This window comes from Drosophila serrata, unplaced genomic scaffold, assembly GCF_035046125.1.
Source record: "Drosophila serrata isolate PLE 108 unplaced genomic scaffold, ASM3504612v1 contig_184, whole genome shotgun sequence".
Lineage (NCBI taxonomy): Eukaryota > Metazoa > Arthropoda > Insecta > Diptera > Drosophilidae > Drosophila > Drosophila serrata.
The window spans coordinates 9,804,311-9,825,748 of NW_028257082.1; the positions used below are offsets into that span (position 1 = coordinate 9,804,311).

Below are 21,438 nucleotides of genomic sequence, written 5' to 3' on the forward strand. Positions count from 1 at the left end.
TTCAAGTTACCTTTTTTTAAGACGTTTAAATCTATCTATTTTCATTTAATAAATTCTTTAGCATTAGGAGATTTTTCCATTTTCCGAGTGCACATATATGGATACACGGAAAACTCGGGTCGGGGAGTTGCATACCTGTGCATTCTGCCGGATAAAATTAGAACGTGAAAGTCGCTGCAGTTGACAGCGTAAAAATGTGTGAACTTAGGAACAGGAAAACGTCGGCGGGGTGCCAGCCATCCCTATATATACATATGTATGTAAGTATATATATAATTTTATATACCTAACTAAATGTGTCTGTGTGCCTGGCAGCAGTACATAAACCAAATCGGAATTAAGAATAAAATCGAAAAGGCTCTGCCAATTTGCACTTGCCAGTGACTTAGGTATTAACTGGCAGTTATACCGTGACTTAACCCCAATAACTTGAAGGAAAAACTTTTTATTAACTTCCGCCGATTGATGTATAAACTTTCCAATTACCAAAAAATATTTGAACTCACCCCAAGTCAATCCCCTCGACGGGAAATATATTTATAGACCAATCATACAGACTGACTTTTATGATGGGAGGGATTAGTCATTAAATACTTTCAACCTTTCAATAACAAACATATATTTAATCTTGAACCTAATAACACAAAAATGAAATAATAATGTTTATCTTGTTGTTAGAATCAGATTAAAAATATTAATATAAATAACTCAAAAAGAAAGTTGTTTTTCAAAGAAAGCCTTCTTAAATTTAAGGTATTAATTCTTTAAAGTAAACTCTGCAGTTCTTAGATTCTTTATTAATAGTCTCATTGTTTTAACCTCAGCAAAAATTCAAACCAAAAACAGTTCGTTTTGCCAGAGGCTTCACTTTACTTTTCCTTCTAGAATAACCCAAGTGCCATGTGGAAAGTATCGCTGTGAAGAACTCAGCGAAACGGCCCACTGTGCGAGAGAGTATCTGTGTGTGTTTGCCACTCTGCTAGTATGTGTGTGTGAGTGTGCGATCTTCCGTCTCGCTTTGGCCGCCGGCGCCGGCAGGCACACACAGTGGAAGTCGAAGTCACCGTCGCCGCCTGTGCCTCGCCAGAACAGAGATTCGGCTTCGAGTCGAGGTCCGGCGATCAGTTGAGTCTTGTGCGTTGTGCGGTGAAGTTGCGCCTTCGTTCTGAAAATCCAGCCAAAAGATACTCGAACTGTGCGGTGCATCCTCTCCAGATCCAGATACAGATCCAGAGTCAGCTCCAGGTTCAGATTCAGATTCAAATTTAGATACAGCTACAGCTTCAGCAGCGGATACAGCGCCCAGCTCTCTAGTCTCTTCAGCTTCCAGGAACAAATCAGCAAACCCAAAATGAGAGAAATTGTCCATCTGCAGGCCGGCCAGTGTGGCAATCAGATCGGCGCTAAGGTAGGTCTCATTACTACTTTATTTTTTAGCTTGATTTATTTTTTTCTCTTTGGTTTTTTGCTGCCACTTAATTTATTCACTTTGACCGAAAACGTTTTTCAATGAGTTTCCAAAATGATCGGCCGAGTCTCTCGGTTCGATGTCGCCGCCTTTTTCAGCGCATTCAGCAATTAAAGCAAAAGAAAATTAACAACAACAAAAACGCAGTCGTAAAAAATAAACTTTAAATAAAATGCAAAATGCAAAAAAATTGGACAAGCAAAGAAATTTATTTTAACTTTGTCTGGCACTCGATATGCCCTTTCCAAAAAAAAAAAAAAAAACGGGTTGGGCTTCTGAATATCAAAAAAAAAAGTGATTCATTGGGGACCCCTCCCCAAGGGAGAAATTTAAGAATTATTCTCCTTAAAAACAGCAAGAAAACCTTAAGATTTCTGCCTTGCACTTTGCCTGAAGAAGAAGGGAAATCTTTCGCATAATCTCAGCGGCGAAATCTTTTCGCTTTGCTTGAGTTTCCTGCACCACCAAAGAAAGCCACAAAAAACAACAAGAAAAAAGTATAATAAACTGCAATAAAAATAAGTAGTTATTCATTCGAAAAGTACTGGGCAAAAATGATTATTAAAGTATGATTAGCAAAGAAACGGTTCGTGGAAAGTCAGTAATTTATTTATAGAAAAGTTAAAAAGAAAATCACTGACTCAAAAATATAAATATTTATTATAACTATTGCTTTATTTCATGCTTATTCCAAGAATTGATTAAATTATAGCAGCTGTTTTGCAGTAAATAAAGAGGAAAGGCAAAGCTAAGAAATTCTCTAAATTGAAATAGAAACAATTAGTAATGGGCCACTAAAAATAAACAAAAACTGCATTCGATATCTTATCGTCATTGAACCACATTTCTTAGAAAAAGCATGTAAAAAAGTAAATAAAAACTACATATTAAAGACCTTTTATATTTATAAAACCAAATACTCTGTGCCTGGTGCAATCTCTCCGCAGCTGTTCTAATCCCTACTTATATAATCACTCGAATTGCAAGTAGAGTGTGCAATGACTGATCAGTAAATACAGCATTAAGTGAATGAGAAACGGAAACTTGAGAAATGCAAACGAATCAGAGCAATTAAGTTCTGATTCTCAATTATCGCATATATAGGATAGTCCACTCAATCAGCAAAGCCCCGAAAAACCGAAACCGAAACCGTACAGTATGCCAAGTGCAGTTGAATTCTTTTTTGTTTAATTTTTGGTTAAGGAAAAAAGGAGGCAGGCTGTTAACCGGCTTGCCACAGACTCTTTTTGTGTTTTTATTTTTCTTGGCTTTTTGGCAATACCAGTTTTTGGATCGAGACTTGGACAAGTGGGTCCCCGCTGAGTGCATTTTTCAGTGGCATCAATGTCAATGTTCAATCATCGTCACCCCCTGCAAAGTGGGTCACATTCGCTGAGCCATCCAGCGAAATGCTGATAAAATAGTAAACAAATCACGGGGCAAATATGGGTACATACGTTCATACGTTAACAAAAGATAAGCCCACGAATCTTAATCATTTGATATGAGTCAATTTGCGGCAGAGTGAGCAACTCGGCAGCTTCAATTTAAAAGTAAACTCGCCTCGTCTTCTTAGTTGCTTTTTTTTGTGGTTCCCGGAATTTGGGCAATAGTAATGGTTTTATGGAGCAGCTCTCGTCGGTAAATAAGCGTTTTTGTATATATAAACGCACGATGGGAAGTTTGTCTTGGTAATTTGAGCAACGTAATGTGAGAAGTAGAGAATACAGAATAAACTAAAGAATGGTAGGAACAGCTGAGTGGACATTTAAGACAAGAATGTCCACACCGGAATACGTAAATAATAAAACCGCACAAGTGCAGGAGCCAAAAGGAAGTGATTCACCGGCCAAGAAGGCTCCCTGCTTACTATATACTATAGTATACAGTTACAGGATATCGGGGTGGCGACTCTGGCATTCTGGCGTTCTGACATTCCATATGCGATTCTCTGTTTCCGTTTCAGGCATGCGCCACGACGATTAATGCATATTAAGTATCCCAGATTATTATAAAGAATTCGAGAGGCCATGCAACTGAGAGGAATTGAGGGAGTCAATAAACCCGGTCGGTCTTGTCTTATCGCCTCTTTTTTGACACCCCACAGCAGCTGGTTAATGGCCGGGGGTGAACTCCCAGCACTCCCACTCCTTGCTTTGAATTAAAAGAATTTTCTTTTGATGCCAAATGTTTTATATCTTGTGAAAATGCCACTCTCTGTCTCTTTTTGCAAAGCCTGCAATAGCAATCCTGCTCCGGCGAGCAAAGAAACCCAGCCAAAGAAAGACTGGCCCGGCTCCAGCTCCATCCAAGTTCACGCCCGAGTGACTTCCTCTGCGAGACTCGAGAGTGCAGCCGTGGAGGAGTCTTCTTGGCTACTCCCAGACATGCAACACTTAATGAGGGCGTCTCGATTGCCAGTCGCCAGATGATCGCATGCCAGGGGCGTCCCAGCGAACGGACCACAACTAAAAAGGGGGGTCATTCCATTGCCAGGCAACCAGGGGCAGAGCTTTTGAAATTAATTACACGGGGTAAGACTTGGTACTCAAGGGGCAGGGAAATTGTTAGAACAGATGTTGCCTCTAATTGGAAGAGAGTTTGATGTACAAAAAGAAAGAAAAGCTGTGAAATTATATGAAAAGAAACCAAGAAGAAAGTGCTTTGTAATCTGTAAGATTGGTTTCTTTATATCAAGTATATTTCATATGATGGAATATGTATACTTCAGTATTTTCTATTTAACTCTAAGAAAGATTCCTATAATGAACATAGCTTTAATAATGACAGTCGAGCTTTTTTACTATATTTCTAACTTTAAAATCCCCACAGATGGCACTTTTCCTCATAAGAATTCTCTCAACTTATCTCGAAGCCCAAAAACACACTTAAATTAATTTGATTTTACCAATCAAGGCCCAATTTTTCTTACCAAATTGATTTCTTGGGTCAGATCGTGTTTCTTCGAAATAAATCCTGCCAAAAAAAGCCATCCATCTATAATTACAATCTAACTGTGAGGCCACAATCACACACAATCCCCATCCGCTGCTGCTGCTGCAACTCCCATTCACCAAAAAAAAGTCATTTTCCGACACTAAACCATTATCATCAAAACGAAAAATCCGAAATGAAAAATTAGTTGAATGGAAAAGTAAAGCGATCAGCGATAGTCGTGCGAGCACTGGTAGAGGTGGAAATATGGAGGGGTAGGGAAGGGGACCGAGTGAAAAACGACTTTTCACTTCAACAGTTTTGTGTGCTAATTTAGTTTTCATATTTTTTTTTTTATATTGTAGTATTAGTAGTAGTTGCTGCTGCTGCGGTGTGGCTTTTGTTTGTTAGTAAGGCCTTTTAGACCGAGCTTCATTGTTGTAGCCGCTGCCATGGTTAGCTTCATAATTGCAGCGGCCACACTCCAATTAAATTTGATGATCTTGCTAAGATTGCAGTTGCCAGAGATTCATTTCTGTTGATTCAGTTTCTTCTTCTACTCTTTTCTTTACTTTTTAAATAAACAAAGAAATGCAGTACATTTCCCCTCAAAAAGATCTCGCTCCAAAACGGAGCCCCAGCCCCTCTTCTTTTTGTTTATAGTCGCACACGTCAAGTTCAAGTGCCAAAGGGAAACAACTCAGACATTGGAGCAGCGACAAGAGGAATGTGTCTGCTCGGCTGGGGAATCGCTAACATTTTTATTATTTCCCCTCTTGACAGCCAGAGCCAGCCAGACTGTTGCCAAGGCAGAAGTGGTAGCTAGAAGTAGCATCGTTTCGCTTCGATGGAAACTCTATTGAAGATCCCAAACCCAGCCCCAAAAATAGTAGGTCTCCTCCTCCTCCTCCCTACCAATCCCAATTCGAGTGGCTAATGAGCAACTAACGGCAGCCGAATTTGGCTCTTTGTTAAACGCAGCACGGCAATTGCAGAGCGCTTCCTCAATAAATCCGCTTCGATTGTTGCTTCTGTGTATCCATGAGATACTTGTACTTAATTTATCGCATTTCAATCGGGAATGGGGTAGGAATGGGTTGGCATGGCCCCTCTAATGATCTTGTCGTCTGCTGGGTCGTTGGCCTGCAGAACTTTCGGATCACTCCTTGGAACCGAAAGCCAGACCCCCATCCCCAGTCCGGTATGAGTCACAGCAGTCACTCTATATAGTCTACATCTATATATCTATATGGTATCTCTGGCGATGCCATCCCACGGGCTGGTCTATTTTTAAAGTGCATTTCCCTGCAGCACCCCAGGAGCGTGGCGGTGGAAATTTTCTGTCCCATACAAAGTGAGAGTGAGGGGAGAGGGCAGGGCAGGGCAACTATTTTTTACTGGCCCGGACGCATCTTTTAAATTTAGCACTAAATCAGGGCATGTTCGCCGGCGTCCAAAACTGACGTTCGAAAAACTAAACATAAATTTACTTTTTCCCTTTTTATTCCTAAATATCTATTCCTTTTTTTTTGTTTCGTGGCAATCTGTCTCACTTTTGATGCCGCAATCCCCCTATATGGGCATCCCATTTATACCCCAGCATATATGTGTATATTCCTCTGTATATTTTTCCAAAAACCTCAGAGTTTATGGGCTGCGGCTGCGCCTTGTTGTTTGTCACATTGTCACATCGGAGGAGGCAGAAACAGAAATTCTGAAATTGTTAGAATTGTTCTCGTTTGTTCTCGCAGTTTATTATTTTTGGTTTTTTCTTGTTCTTTTTTTGTATTTTTTTGAGGCGTTTTCCGTGGCTGGAACTGTGGCCATATGTCAAGGCTCAACATGAACTGTGACATGGCTGGGCGGGCACATTTATTCAATTTGATAAACGACCCCGACCCCAGCTATATATATAGTTAAAGAATCCGGAAGCTGGCCAAGTGCTTGACGGATAGATGTCGGCATCGGGCTATAAAGATATCGCCCTCTTGGTTGGAATGATAAGGATGAATGATCTCCGCTTGAGAGGAGGTCAGATAGGAGCTTGCCAAGATGCGGGATGCAGCTGCTTATCGCAAATATTTGAAGAGAGTAGAATGAAAAGAAAGACACCAATGGAAACATTTAACTTTTTGAGATATTCCTAATGGTTCTAAAGTATATATATAGTCTTTAATTAGTGGCATACTAATTAGAGATTTTAATTTAAAACGTGTCTTTACCGCCTGTTCTAATTTTCACTCTTAGTTCACATATCTTAATAAAAGATACAAAGATACATAAAATTTAATAAAGTTATTTTCCATGGTCATTCAGTTCCTTAATTACTTCTTTAAATATAAGTCTCAGAGAAGTTCTAAAACTCCTTTAAAAAACCTTATTAAATTCCTGCATATATTAACCCCTTTTTTCTCTTCCTCAGTTCTGGGAAATCATTTCGGAGGAGCATGGCATCGACAGCAATGGCATCTATGTGGGCGACAGCGATCTGCAGCTGGAGCGCGTCAGTGTCTACTACAACGAGGCATCTGGTAACACTTTGCCATATCATAAATTCCACACAATTTGGCTCATCCAAACCTCTATCAGCAGTTACAAGATCTTCGGGTGGCAAGTATGTGCCCAGGGCCATCCTCCTTGACCTGGAGCCGGGCACCATGGAGTCGGTGCGTTCTGGGCCCTATGGTCAGCTCTTCCGTCCGGATAACTTTGTGTTTGGCCAGTCGGGAGCCGGCAATAACTGGGCCAAGGGTCACTACACCGAAGGCGCTGAGCTGGTGGACAATGTCTTGGATGTGGTGCGCAAGGAGTGCGAGAACTGTGACTGCCTGCAGGTGGGTTCACCTACCTTCAAACCTCCTCCTTATCCTGATTTTAACATAATTTCCTCCTTCTCCTTATAGGGCTTCCAACTGACGCACTCGCTGGGCGGCGGAACTGGCTCTGGCATGGGCACATTGCTGATCTCCAAGATCCGTGAGGAGTATCCGGACCGTATTATGAACACGTATTCGGTGGTGCCCTCGCCCAAGGTATCGGACACGGTGGTGGAGCCCTACAATGCCACCCTGTCGATCCACCAACTGGTGGAGAACACAGACGAGACGTACTGCATCGATAACGAGGCGTTGTATGACATCTGCTTCAGGACCCTCAAGGTGTCCAATCCCAGCTATGGGGATCTGAACCATCTCGTCTCGCTGACCATGTCCGGGGTGACCACCTGTCTGCGCTTCCCTGGCCAGCTGAATGCCGATCTCCGCAAGCTGGCGGTCAATATGGTTCCATTCCCGCGTCTGCACTTCTTTATGCCCGGCTTTGCGCCCCTCACCTCGCGTGGATCCCAGCAATATCGGGCTCTCACCGTTCCGGAACTGACCCAACAGATGTTCGATGCCAAGAACATGATGGCGGCGTGTGATCCGCGTCATGGACGTTACCTAACGGTGGCCGCCGTCTTCCGTGGACGCATGTCCATGAAGGAGGTCGATGAGCAGATGCTGGCGGTGCAGAACAAGAACAGCTCGTACTTCGTCGAATGGATACCGAACAATGTAAAGACGGCCGTGTGTGACATCCCGCCAAAGGGCTTGAAGATGTCATCGACTTTCATTGGGAACACCACCGCCATCCAGGAGCTGTTCAAGCGCATCTCCGAACAATTCTCGGCCATGTTCCGGCGCAAGGCCTTCTTGCATTGGTACACCGGCGAGGGCATGGACGAGATGGAGTTCACCGAGGCGGAGAGCAACATGAATGACCTGGTGTCCGAGTACCAGCAGTATCAGGAGGCCACCGCCGACGACGAGTTCGATCCGGATGTCAATCAGGAGGAGGTCGAGGGCGATTGTATTTAATGGTGTGGCCAGAGGAATGAGGAGCGTGCGTGAGGGACCAGGATCGGGGCTCAGAGGTGAGCGCCAGTTTCTGCGCGGCATGCGGCAGCAGCTGTCGGCCAAGCACTGCAGCATCCTCTGAGCCACCGTCCACACAATACACACACACACCGCACACACCACTACTGACACACACACACACACTCAGAACACGGACAGAGACAGAGAGAGAGACAGGAAGGTCAAGCGTAGTTAGAACGTCAAACGGAAATGTTCCAAAGTTCCAGCTTCCGGTAGCCCAGCCCCAGCCCCAGCCCCAGCCCCAAGCCTTTGACCCTGCTCTATCTCCCTACCAGCTCATCTCCCATCTCATCTATCATTTCGCATCTCCCATCTCCCCACAGCATCTTCATCATCTCCATCATCTTTTCGTCTATTTTTCGGTTCTTGTCACCCTCCTCATCTACGCTACAACACTTTACACGGAGGCACGTCTATCGCATTTCTCGCAGCCATTTTCACCCATTCTTTCACCATTTTCACACCATTTTCACACACTACTTTCCACTGCTTTTCACTAATTTAGTTCACCTTTATTGTATCTGACAAAACATTTTTATACAATTATTTATATGGCAAACGTCATCAAGCACCACAAGTATCTAGTATTTCAAATAAAAACGAATTTATACAGAAATCTCGAGAAATGTCCAAGGAAGTTTGCACTCAAGACTGACGAAGACAGTTTGGCAATAAATATATATATTAATATAGAGAGATATATATGATATATACGACATGGTACGATATGAGCTTATCCAAAGATAATCGACAACTCTCACGAGATCCTCTAATAAAAGCAATTCAAAAATCATCCGCAATTGTATTTACATAATCTTAGGGCACAACTTATTAATTTTGTATTCGTGTGCAGAACTTTCTCTAGTAGTTTTATATAAATAAAAAATATTAAAAAAAACAATACATTTTTACCCAAATAAATTACTAATAACGGCAACATATATTTGAGAAATAATAAATGGAATTTGTTTAAAATTATAAAGTGATTGTTTTGTTGGGGGGATGGCTAATTTTTAGGTGAAGAAAAATATCTTTTTTCACATTGAAACAGAAAAATGGTTTGTATAATTATGATGAAGCTATAAGTTATTACTTATTACTAATATTATACGGTCTTTATATGTTTATAGTAACAAAAATTGAACTTTTTCCAAATACGAACTTTATTTTTAAGGAATTAGACAAAATTAATTTCTTAAAAAAAATCAATGGGATGTTTTACAAAAACTAGCTTTACAAAAATAATAACATAATTTAAAAGCAATTTTTACTTACACTTTACATCATTTTTCATCCAATATTAAAACCACAAACAGAAAATGTATAGTTGATGTATAATGACAAAATATTTTCCAACACAAATGTCGAGTAAAGTATGTAAAAAGCTTTTTTAAAAGGGAAAGAAAATGACCAGTGTTGCTACATTTATCTAACTTAAAAACCGGTATTGCTTTTCAAATTTTAAAAATACTCCAAGCTTCTTTTATCCCGGATAATCAGTCTCCCCGATTTCTTTAGTAAAGGAGTCATTTCCGACCCTATAAATCATATATATTATTGATCAGCATGAACAGCTGAATCTATCTAGCGATGTCCGGTTGAAAATAAAAATATTGACATTTTGTTGAATTTTTCAAAAATTGTAAAAAATTGAAAAAAAATTTAACATTGTAAAATGTTAAATTGATTATGCAGATTTATTAACCTAATTAAAACTAGCACAAAAAATGCTTTCCGAATAAAATTTAATGATTTTTTGGCTTAGTTATGAGTTTTTTAAACTTTGATTTGTTGAAAAAAATGTCCTATAAAAATAACGATACATTTTTATAGTTATTATTCGATTTCCTGTACGGTCGTATAATTTGAATTCGACTATAATAACAATTATTTTTTTCGCACCTTTAGTTGCAATATTTGCTCTTTATGTTTTGTTTAAGAAACTAACAAAAAAATTGCTCTCAATTAAATTAAATGAATTTATTATTACTCTGCAAAAGCAATAAAATTTGTCAAAATAAACTTCATTGTGATCATAAGTGGGTAGTATAATTAAAAAAAAAAAAAACAATAATAATGCCAACCCCTTTAACCGTAATTTTTCCACATAAAAATCAACGTGCCATACGCTCGGCGATATGATAATCTCCGACGGATCTCAGAGTCGCACAAACCTTTCCATTAACTGACTCTCGCAGACCTCATATATGTATACAATGTGACAAATTCATCAGAATTAAAAGACATTAAACAACGTTAGCGGTCTCGTGACACAAACAAAGCTTTACATAAAAAAGCGACAACGAAAAAATAAAGGCAATAACACAGTCGGCTAAGAACAAAACAACAGACATACGGCTAGAAGAGCCGAATGCAAGAGGGAACCAGTTTTATTTTATTTTTGTTTTTAAATCCAATGAGCCGACGGAGCCGGCCGGCATTTCTGAATGAGAACTGAGAACTCGGAGAGTCGAGAACCCCTTAAAGCCGGTAAAAAAATCTACAAAAACCTGGTAACACGTTCTTCCGTCTGTCACTTAAGAGTGACCGGTTAAAGTGCGGAAAACCGTTAGTTATATCACTCAACCGGGTCAAAGGAAAGGTTATAAGCAGAGCGGAAGTGCCAAGACTAAAGACTCTGGCTGAGAACGTGGGGTTCGGTAAAAATGTGGGACAAGTCAGATGAAGATGATGCCGGGGATCATTATTAATGTGCAGGAACTGTAAAAGATATAAAAGATTAGAAAGGACATTATTATATATAGCTTAATTCATAATTTATAATTATTTTATTTATTCTTGTATCTTATAGTACGTGTATCTTTATTCTCATGTCTTCCTTGAATGAGGTAATATTTCCTCTATTCAATCAAACATCCCTATATTTTTTCTTGTGCAGCAACATTGCTTGAAAATAGGCAAATGAAAAAGCAATAAAATAGTTGCCAACTTACACTCATTTGGCGCCGTCATCCAAAAGCCAGTCCAGGCAAGAAAACACGGAGCAAGGCAGCAGCAGCAGCAGCAGCAGTGATTGACCCAGTTTCCCGAGACGACAACAACCTACCTTCCTACGTGCCGCGCTTACCTGCCGCCAAGTCGCCGATCCTCCTCACTCAGCTGAAGCTATATAGCTATATATATATAGATATTTATATATGTATCTGTGTAGCTGTATCTGAAGCCGAAAGCAAAGTTGTATCTCTGAAGCTGGAGAGTGAGACCCGCTGGGGGAAGTGCATTGCACTCGCCGAAACTGCAGGCAGAAAAGATCGGAAAAAATCTTGTTTCTTTCAGCTAGTTGCCGATTCTTCGGAAAGCTTAAGACAAAAAAAAAATCCAAAAACTACAACGAAACTTGCTTGAAGTGGCCAAAAAGGAGGTGGTGGGGTGGTGCCTCTCTAAGCTGGAGGCACATGCAAACAACACGTCAATGCACTCTGTGGTAGCCACCGCAAAACGCAAACGCCTCGACTAGTTTAGATTGGACTTAGACAAGCGATCTACGCCGCTTTTTTGTGCATTTTGAGTTCCAGCCATCAGTTTTCTACTACGTGCTGGCCTGGCTTTTTCTCTCCCCTCTTTTTTTTTGTGGTCTTTTGCGGTTGGCAGACAAACACGAGTAGAACAACAATATAACCAGACAAATTGCAGCTAGGAAAATCCATGGAGACAGAGTCGGAGGCCCACACGAAAATACACGCTTGACTTGGTCATTGATGCGACCGCACAGCGAAGCACAGCACAGCCTGTGTCTAGGCCCGAAAAACATAAAGCCAAAATCCATAGAGCAACCGAAATCTAACCAAGAGCCAAAAGGCAGCTCACATGGCTGGCAGACGTTCACTTAGTCTTAGAGCGGTGTTGCCAAGTTTCTCGCCGTATTTTTCTGGCCAACAATAACAAGTGCTTGACTAAGTGCAGCGGAAGTGCTTCAGGTGAGTCTTTACCTGGGCCGGGCCTTCTGAAAATGCTTTTTCGAGTTTTTAATAAGCAACAAACACCCTCGATGCCTGTCATAAGCGAGTGATATATGAATGGTTTTCAGAGCTTAGCTGCATGCAAATTATTATTGGTGTAAATCAATGCACTAAAAGCCAACGATTGCCCAAGGACGAATCAACACTATTTTGGTATAAATTCCCATGGATAATAAAGTTTTAGTGATGTTTATTCATAAATCACTTCTCCGGGGGCTTTAAGTTCTGCTACTGTCATTAACTTGGTTAATAAATATGGGTTTACTTGCATATTTAAACACACATAAATGGCAAACAAATGATTACTGATTTAATATAGATTTCATATAACTCAAAATAAATTAAGATTAAGATTCTTTGCCTTTGTTTCTTATGAATATTATTATGAATATTATATAAACTTAATTTCCTAGTAGGTAAACTTCCTTGACTTGATTGGATTTAATAGTTTAAATTTATTTATTGAATTTATATGCCTCACTGAAAAACTTAATTTAAGAAGAACCTGTTTGGTTTATTAGCTTAAATTACTGACAAATTTAATGACCAAAAATGTTTAATAGACATTATGTCACTTTATAAATTTATATAATGTACTTCTTCTCCTCTCCTCATATGTTTATAGCTTGTTTTCAACTCCAACTAACACCTTACCTGCTATAATAAAACTATTTTGATTTATTAAATCGATTACAGTAAATGGTTTTCCAATTTTAAATTTGAAATCGACTTGGCATTTCTGCGTAATCTCATGGACCCAAAACATTCTATTGTTTCTGGAAATCCTATACAGCTGCTACCTTGCACTGTTTTGAATTTACAATTCTCTCATAAATATGCACTGCATTTGGATACAATATTGTGCGAAGTTGGAGTATCTTTTGTTTATCAGCCGCAGAGTTCAATATATGCCGACGGCGATAAGTCTAAGAACTTGCTTCCTTTTTTTCTGTTGTGATTTTGCCTGGCGATGCTGTTGATGCTTCATCGAAATGCGCATTTATTCGAAGGGGAATGTAGAGGTATCTAGGTGCGAAAGTATCTACTCCGGTGGCAAGGCACAGGCAAGGCAAGGCAATCAATCAAGCAACTGGCGGCGGCATCGCATCGGTGCAATGAGCTGGGACAATCAAAATAGCATTTGCATCAAATCGCATTGCAGATTTGCAACACAGAGCGCCGCGATTCGGGCCAGAAATGGCAGGGAGTCTGCCTCAATTCGATGGGGAATTGGATGGATAGTGCTCAGTAGATCTGCCGGTCACTTCACTTCACTTTACTTCGAATCAATTCAATTGGCAATAGTTATTAGCACCTATTTACCTGCTGTGCTGCTACCTGTGGCAACAACTCATTAGACAAATTGCCCGCCCGGCTTCGATTTGATTGATTTGCGGCACAATTGCAATTACAAATGGCCAAAGAAGAAAAAGTATCTCAGTATCTCCACTTGTTGTCAGTAGACAGTTTTGTAATGTCGGCTTCAGAAATTGGGGCAGAGTGGATGAGCTGCCTTTCTTGGGAATATATATATAAGTAGATATATAAAGTAAAGTATAAAACAGGAAAATGTGCCATAACGGCACACCAGTGGCCAGTACTTAGTGTCTTCCAAATTAAATGGTCTTAACTGTATGTCGACGTGCGTTATACAAATGTCAACGGTTAATAAACCTGGCCCAAAATTAAACTCCAGCCGAGCAGACCAACATTATGGACAGATTCCACGAATTGTCAGGCGATAAAAGTCTGGTAAACAGTGGCCAATGGCTAATTACAATTTGGGCCATAAAATAATTGGGGATTTTCCACAAAAGAAGTAGAGGAAGTCATAGAAAATTATTCCTAAAGTCTAGGATGGAAATTTGCAGTCTTAAGAAGATCTTACGTGATTTTTCCTTTTTCGAGACCAAAACAATTATGTTTAATCTCATAAAATTGAATTTATAATTGCTCTTTAACATCTTTTTTTGATTATACATGCTTAAAACTATATCTATCTCCAAGATTCCTTGCCATAAACGATACCATTAATGGCCAATGCACTTCTATAGTATCCACTGTAATAACAACAGCATAAATTTACCTGCCCCGCCTGCCACTCGATGCCAAAGTTAATTAACACACAATCAGCCAACACCAACACACACACTCACACTCATGCCAAATCTTAGAGTGACTAAAAAAATAAAGAAAAGGAGAGACACAAAAAAGAGCTATGCAATAATCACAAAACATACGTCGGCACTTCAATGCGCGAGAATGCACCGAAATTAGCCAAAATACAAAAAGTAAAGGAGAAGAGGAAAAACCCCAAGAAAAAACAGAAATTAAAGTTGTAAGATTACAACAGTAGCACCACAGTATGTACTATATGTACTATATGTATGTGCCTTGGTGGCAGAGGAGTCAGTCAGCCGAAGAGGCATATGCCATGTGAACCAATTTGTGGCATCAATCTCAGGCGTGATGTGAAATTGGCCAAGTCGCTCAGGCTAAATGTATCGCGGGAATAGTTACCATAAGTTATTCTGCCACAGATAACCTGACTCTTCACCGATTGTTATGCAACTGTTTTTCCAGAAAAATACCTCAATGGCTAATTGTATGCAAACATATTGGTTAAACGAATTGGCTGAATCACTAAGGTAACTGGTAGCTGTTAGTCATCTTTTAAATATCTGCAAATCGTGTCCAGTCATTTTGGTCATCTTTGATTAGGTTTGTGGAGTTCGTTAATTGAAGAAAGGAATTAAATCATATAAGTTAAAAGTCCCTTAGTTAATATCTACATATACCCGGTTTTAAAGCCACTTTTAGAGGATTCTTTTTCGTTGTTGAAGATTTTGGTGTAGATCAAGGATATTTTTCCTGGTTGAATAAGTACGTATATCTGAAAGATACTACTACTAATTTTTTTTGGTCAAAAATATACACTGACGAATGATGATTCATTTACAAACCCCATTTAGGGCTCAAAGGTCCAACATCGTTTTCGAGCCCACATTTGACACTCTCAGCCACGTCCATAAGCTCACGTATTTGCGCTTTTGATTGTTTAATGTTGTTGTCCGAATTTTCTACCAGCTCTTATGGTTGTTGTCACTTGCTGATATTTTTTTTAAGTTTTTTGCTTTTTTCCTGTTCATTATTTTTGTGTATGGCTATGGCCTTTGTCTTAAACTAGAAACATTTGACATTTTCATCAAGTTTAACTGCATGTAAACAGCTCAAGTCAGCCAGCGAGCGCTCTCTTTTCCCTCCATGATTTAATGTGCTGGCTACGGATTTTTCCCTCGGCCAGCTCAGAAAAACAGCCAAAAAGCAGCAAACACATTAAGCCAAATATGTTAAGCACGATCACATGGCTCTTATTTTATTTTATGTCATATGTAAAATGGTTTTTTAACGGCTGCCAATGATGCAGCAGATTTTTGGCAACGAACCCCGAAGGGGGTTCGAGCGAACCTAACGGGTTCAGTTTCTGGGAAAAATTATTAACCCAAATAATTAATATGGCAAATATTAAATTAAATATGTCAAAAGCTGCATCTAAACTATATATACTTATAAATAAAAAAAAAAAAAAAAAACTATATATACTTGTATATCTCGAGACTAGCTTTTTAAAGAAAATGAAAGCTTGTCAAACTTTAACATTATCCAACTCCTTACACCTCTGCAAATGTGTTAAAATATGTGCTAATATCATTAAAAACTTGTAATAATTAATATATTTTGTAAAGCCCTGCTAATTTATTGTTTGTTTTCATATTAACATTGTGTGAGAGTGTAAAACATCTCGAAGCATTTGCATTTCTTCAACGTCATATATCAAAGTCCAAGACCTTTTACCTTTCTAATAGTTCACCTAATGTTTTCTTGATATTAATCAAGCTTATATTGAGATCAAGCCCTTTGGGTATTGCCCCGAAATAAAATAAAATATTTATCAACAACTTTCCCATTGCTAATGGTTTGTTTTTATTTATAAACTGTTGACGTCGCAGCTCTCAAGGACGATGGTTGTTTACTAGTCTGAATCAGCGCCGTTGCGTTTCTCGAATGTTTTTTATATATTTTTTTTACTTTGCTTACAGTTTTCGGTGTAAGACAAAAATCCACTTAGCGAATTTCTGGTGTCATATTTCTGATATCTTTATGTCCGGCTTTTAGCGAGCCAAGCGAACCGAACTGATCTCTGACAACTTTTCACACGCAGCCAAAAAATGGCCGATTGTCTGTTACACCAAAAGATAAAAGCCGCTTGAATGCAAAAAGCAAAAAAAAATAAAGATCAAAATATGAAATAAAAGACATTGTTGACTTTTCGGCTAGGCTTTTGTTAGTATCTAACACTTTCTTGTCAAGAGAGGGGAAAAATATAATATATAAAAAAAGACACGCTGCCAGAGCTAGCGCACAAAACTCGAATTTGGGTCAAACATTATTCAAATACAGCCAGCGACGACGCACCACTGAATGAATGAATAGTGAGAGTGGGGCGAAGACGCAGAGGCCTTCGGGGGTCCGGACTCCACACCGCTCCGGACGATCCGCCGATTGGACAGCTGACCAGCCAAGCAACCAGTCGGCCACTTGGCCATTTAGCGCCGTTTGCTGTCCCGTTTCGTACCGCCTCGCAAAATGCATAAAGCGCGCGCTCGGGCTCTTTGGCTTAAAGCCGGGCTATAGCCATACCAATGGCCCACTAAATGCACGCCAAAAAAATATACATAATATATTTAATATATAAAATACTAGAATTTGTACATATGATTAACATATGATTTGTAGATTTATGATTTATTTACATAGAAATATTTGAAAGCTGCACTAGAGAAATATAATATTAAGGCTTTAATACACTTTGGATAGCTTATTTTCAGATACACGTTAAAGCCTTTTAATGTATCTAAACTATATGAAACCTAAAAAGGTAATCAGTCTTAAGAGTATATATACAGATGTGTATATGTTCAGTATTCCTAAAACTATAAAACTGAACTATATATTCTAAGATAGTATTCCCCAACATTATAATGATTCCAGCCTATTCAGATGAATTCTATTGCAAACTCTTTGACAGAGAGCCTTCAGCATTTTATGGTAAACTTTGGTCAATAAAATGTTAGTAAAATGATTTAAAAAATATGACAAATTTTCTCTCAGTGCATTGTCTTTGCCGTTTGGAGCCTCCTAAGTCGGTCGACTGGGGCTGTTAGTCTACTGGTCTACTGGTCGGCTGGAGCGACTGCGACTGCGAATGCGACTCCAGCCAAGCGACCAAGCTGTTGACCATTTGGCTGCGGCACGTCGTAAGAGTGCTCGATGATATAACCAGGCCCAGGCCAAAAGCGCTAAACAAAACAAAACCCAGCTACTAACAAATATGTATGCCAAACGGGGGATCGCGACCGGAGCGGGAGTGGGTTTTGGAATGGCCACCAAGGAGAGGGAGTAGAAAGGAGGGATGTAGCTCGCATACCGTGGGCTGTGCGCCTGGCAGACTGACAGACTGACAGACTGACTTAGTGACTTAGTAGCGACTAGTGACTATAGACAGAGACTAGCGATCAGAGATGCAAGGCGATTCGTTACGAGGGCGTCAAGTGGGTCGTGATTAGCGAGAAAGTAGTCACGCAGTCACTAATTTGGGTCACAGACTTTAGGGCAGCTATTTTCGTAAATTGTTGAAGGTATTCCAAAAGAAAATCACGAATTAACGAATCAAGCAAGCTATTCATGGGGAAAATGGGGATCAATTAGTTGAGTAAGATCATGAATTTAATTTTTGTTTATAACTATGTGTAAGGTGGAAAATGATCAACTTTATGGTTACAATAAATTCTTTCTTCTATAAATCGTTTGTTTTAATAAGAAACTACGTATGGAAAGCCGAAGTTTTTATATACTTTCATTTTGCAATTGAATTGAGGGATCCTCTCTTAGTTCATATATTAAATTTTTTTTTTCTTCAAATCAAAAATTAAAAATCTCATAACTCAGCCATAAATGCATTAATTTCAATTCGGAAAGCTTTCCCATTTTAGGGTTTTATATGTTAACAAATCTGCATCCTCAGTTTTAAACCTTAAATTTTTAACAATTTTTGAAATTTTGAAAGGGGGGTTACCATTTCCTTTTTTTGAAAAAAATCAAAAAATTTGAAAAAATTGTTTTTCTTTGAAATATAGCTAGATCGATTGCCTGTTAGCGCTGATCAATAATTTATATGATTTATAGGGTTGGAAATGACTCCTTCATTGGGTAAGAAGCTTTTGACAGAAATGATAATACCCTGTAAGGATATAAAAATATGGTTAATATGTTAGGTTTCCCCTATTATATCAATACTGTAATTTTCACTCTTCATTTTATTCACTTTAATAATTAGCATGTAAGAAATTAACAAAAACTTAGTATCCCACCTTCCCCGACTATGTAAGACACCTCGTGCTTTCGTGTCACGACCTTCTCAGGATGCCAACTTATTCCTAATATTTATCACGTGGCCATCGCCAAAACGGTGACTGTGACTGCGATTTGGCTTGTCTTGGAGTATCTTCACAGGCTTTCGTAATCGCCTGCTGCCGCTGTTTCTTTTTTTATACATATACATATATATATATTTTTTTGCATTTGTTTTGCAGCGCTTCGGTGATTTTTGCAGCCCAGGCAGTTAGTCCAGCGCTATATTGGTCGACGGTTGCTTCTTTTCGGGCTGTAGTTCTGCCCACTCATAGACACATTGAAAAATTTGTTTGGCCTAATCACGGGCCTGTAATCTTCGACGCGCTTTCTTGTTTGGGTGTGGTTATTTTTTTCGGCAATCCTGGACCGGTTGCATACCTACTAGCAGCTTGCAGCATTTGGAGGGGTCGCTGTCTAGTCACTAAAATCCTATATGAGCTCCTCACCTCGACTCACTCACTCACATTTTCTGACCATTTTCCGGAGATTTGTGGCCCAAAGGCATAGAGTTAGGCATCTCCTCTTGGCTCCCTTTCGCTTTGCCGCTTTGTAATTGCCTTGTCACGATTTTGATTGTGTTGCAGGGTATATCGGCATGCCGGCGATATATATTTATATATACATATATAGGGGGAAAGATCGGGGGATTACTTCGATTCCCTTTGTATTGCCGTTGACATATTTATCTATTTTGGCTTCTCATTTCATTTGTTTTTATTCGGGGCACATCAATTTATGAGCCTTCCAAAAGGTAAACAGTCGACAAACGTGCGCTAATTTTCACATGAAATTGATTTTGTTCGGTACTCGGCTATTATTTGGAATCTTTATTGTTACAGGGATTCAATGCTTATGCAATATTTAGTTTGGACTAGTGCTATCTTCGTTGTGAATTTATTGAGTCTTAAAGGGAATCGGCTTACATGGCGTATGAGTGATATTTTTGGGAGAATGTAGGGAACTAGTTAGTTGTAAATTAGAAGGGGGCTTATAAATGATTAATAGGTAAACTAAGCTTAAAATAATATAAATTAATTGTTAAAAAAGATAACTTTTTTTAATTAATTAATTCAAAAGTCTTTTTATACTATTAAAAAACTATATAAAAAGTACTTTTCAATTAAAGCAAACCTATCGACTTTCCTTTGATTAAAGAAAGGCCCTAGCTGTTATGTGATCATTTGTGATTTATGTATCAAAAAGCCATTAAAAAATTTATAATAATTGTTTTTTTTCGGGAAAGGGCCACCTAAAAGGGGCTTTGAAAGACAATTTTGGGTTTGTATCATTTTTATTTTCACCACATTTTGCGACGTGAGCTTAATTTGTGCCTCGATTTTTTATGCCTGTTATTTATTTATTTATATTTACAGTGCGGCATGCATAATTTTCCCTAAATTATAATTCATTTGCTTGACGATCGCCCTTTTTTCTTCTCTCTCTGCAGACTCACAGTGTGTTTGTTGTTGAGAGACTGTTGTTGATGTTGTTGAGACTGTTGTTGTTGTTGTTGTGATTATGTGATTTTTCTTGCCGCCGTACGTTCGTCATAGCCATTTTGTTGTCGTAGTCGCTGCTGCTTCGTTTTCACTTTCTATCGCTGCCCGACAGCAGCAGCAGCAACAGCAACAACTTACAGCAGCAGCAGCAACTTACATGTGTGCATATATTTGTCGAACGGGGCTGTGTGTGTGTTCACAAAACGACACGCTGACCCAGTTTCTCATACAACTACAGGCAAACGTGGAAGCACACACTGGAATTAATATTATTATGGTTCGTTCGCTGTTGTTGCTGCTTTTGGTTTGCTTGATTTTCTTGCTGCTGTTGCTGCTGCTGCTGCTGGCTGGCTTCGTGCCTCCGCGTCCGGAGCTCCTCCTTCTCTTACTTTTTCTTCTTTGGGTTTTGGTTTCAGCTTCGTTTTCTTATGCAGTTTACAGAGAGAGGAGGAAAACATACAGAGTGCGAGGGGGTGGTGGAGAGCCATCCACATATTTCCATTATCAATTATCGTACGCCGATCCGATCCGATTCGATCGTTCGATATTATGCAGCATGTGGGCCTATCTGACAAATAATTGAAATTCGGGTATCTTTGAGTTATGCATTTGCCTTAATTGGCCGGTCATCGGAATGGAAAAAGGGGGAAGGGAGCACATGGCATCTAAGCGCGGCGGATGGCATAGCAATGACTATGTGAGTTTTTTGTGTGTTTTTTATTTGATGGGAGGGAAGTTAAGAAGAGGGGTCTTTGCAGGGGTCTTCAGAGGGGTTTCTTCGCTTCGCTGATTATGTCTGTAACAAAAGCTCTATTAACTACGGAGACGAGACGTCGCTCGCTTGGCGATATCGATCAGAATCACGAAAATGTAATGCACATTAACTAAGCATTTTTAAATGATCTATCCACCAGGAGGGTATAATGATTTAGTAGGGTAATATGATATATTATATTTAAATGTTTAATGTATATTTTATTTTTGTAAAAAACTTAAGCTTGCATGGTCAGAAGATTTAAAAGTATCGCAAACTTCCAAAAATTAAAAGTTCAAGTTAAAATTGGAAATAAGTAATTAACTCTTTGTTTCTGAACGAAATATTACATTTAAGATGAAGATTATTATGTTAAGTAATCTGATGATATGGAAACTATTTAATATTCAAA

General features: G+C 39.2%; 1 protein-coding gene across 2 annotated transcripts; it reads left to right on the forward strand.

Annotated features, from left to right (window-relative positions):
* The first annotated feature begins 1,056 nt into the window (after positions 1-1,056).
* On the forward strand, positions 1,057-9,301 carry betaTub60D (beta-Tubulin at 60D). 2 transcript variants are annotated; one of them, XM_020943731.2, is made up of 4 exons: positions 1,057-1,408; positions 6,825-6,933; positions 6,992-7,236; positions 7,306-9,301. In XM_020943731.2, exons 1-4 carry the CDS (start codon positions 1,352-1,354, stop codon positions 8,257-8,259), a joined length of 1,365 nt encoding a protein of 454 aa, XP_020799390.1. In that variant the 5' UTR covers positions 1,057-1,351; the 3' UTR covers positions 8,260-9,301. The 2 variants fall into 2 exon arrangements, with proteins under 2 accessions (XP_020799390.1, XP_020799398.1); XM_020943739.2 differs by having other exon boundaries at positions 1,095-1,408; positions 6,995-7,236.
* Positions 9,302-21,438: the final 12,137 nt, after the last annotated feature.

Excerpts from the sequence above, each read along its gene's own strand:
- betaTub60D (XM_020943731.2), top strand. The coding sequence starts at position 1,352 with ATGAGAGAAATTGTCCATCTGCAGGCCGGCCAGTGTGGCAATCAGATC. Across the intron at positions 6,934-6,991 it reads CTACTACAACGAGGCATCTG|CAGTTACAAGATCTTCGGGT; the intron begins GTAACACTTTGC and ends AACCTCTATCAG. Across the intron at positions 7,237-7,305 it reads AGAACTGTGACTGCCTGCAG|GGCTTCCAACTGACGCACTC; the intron begins GTGGGTTCACCT and ends TTCTCCTTATAG.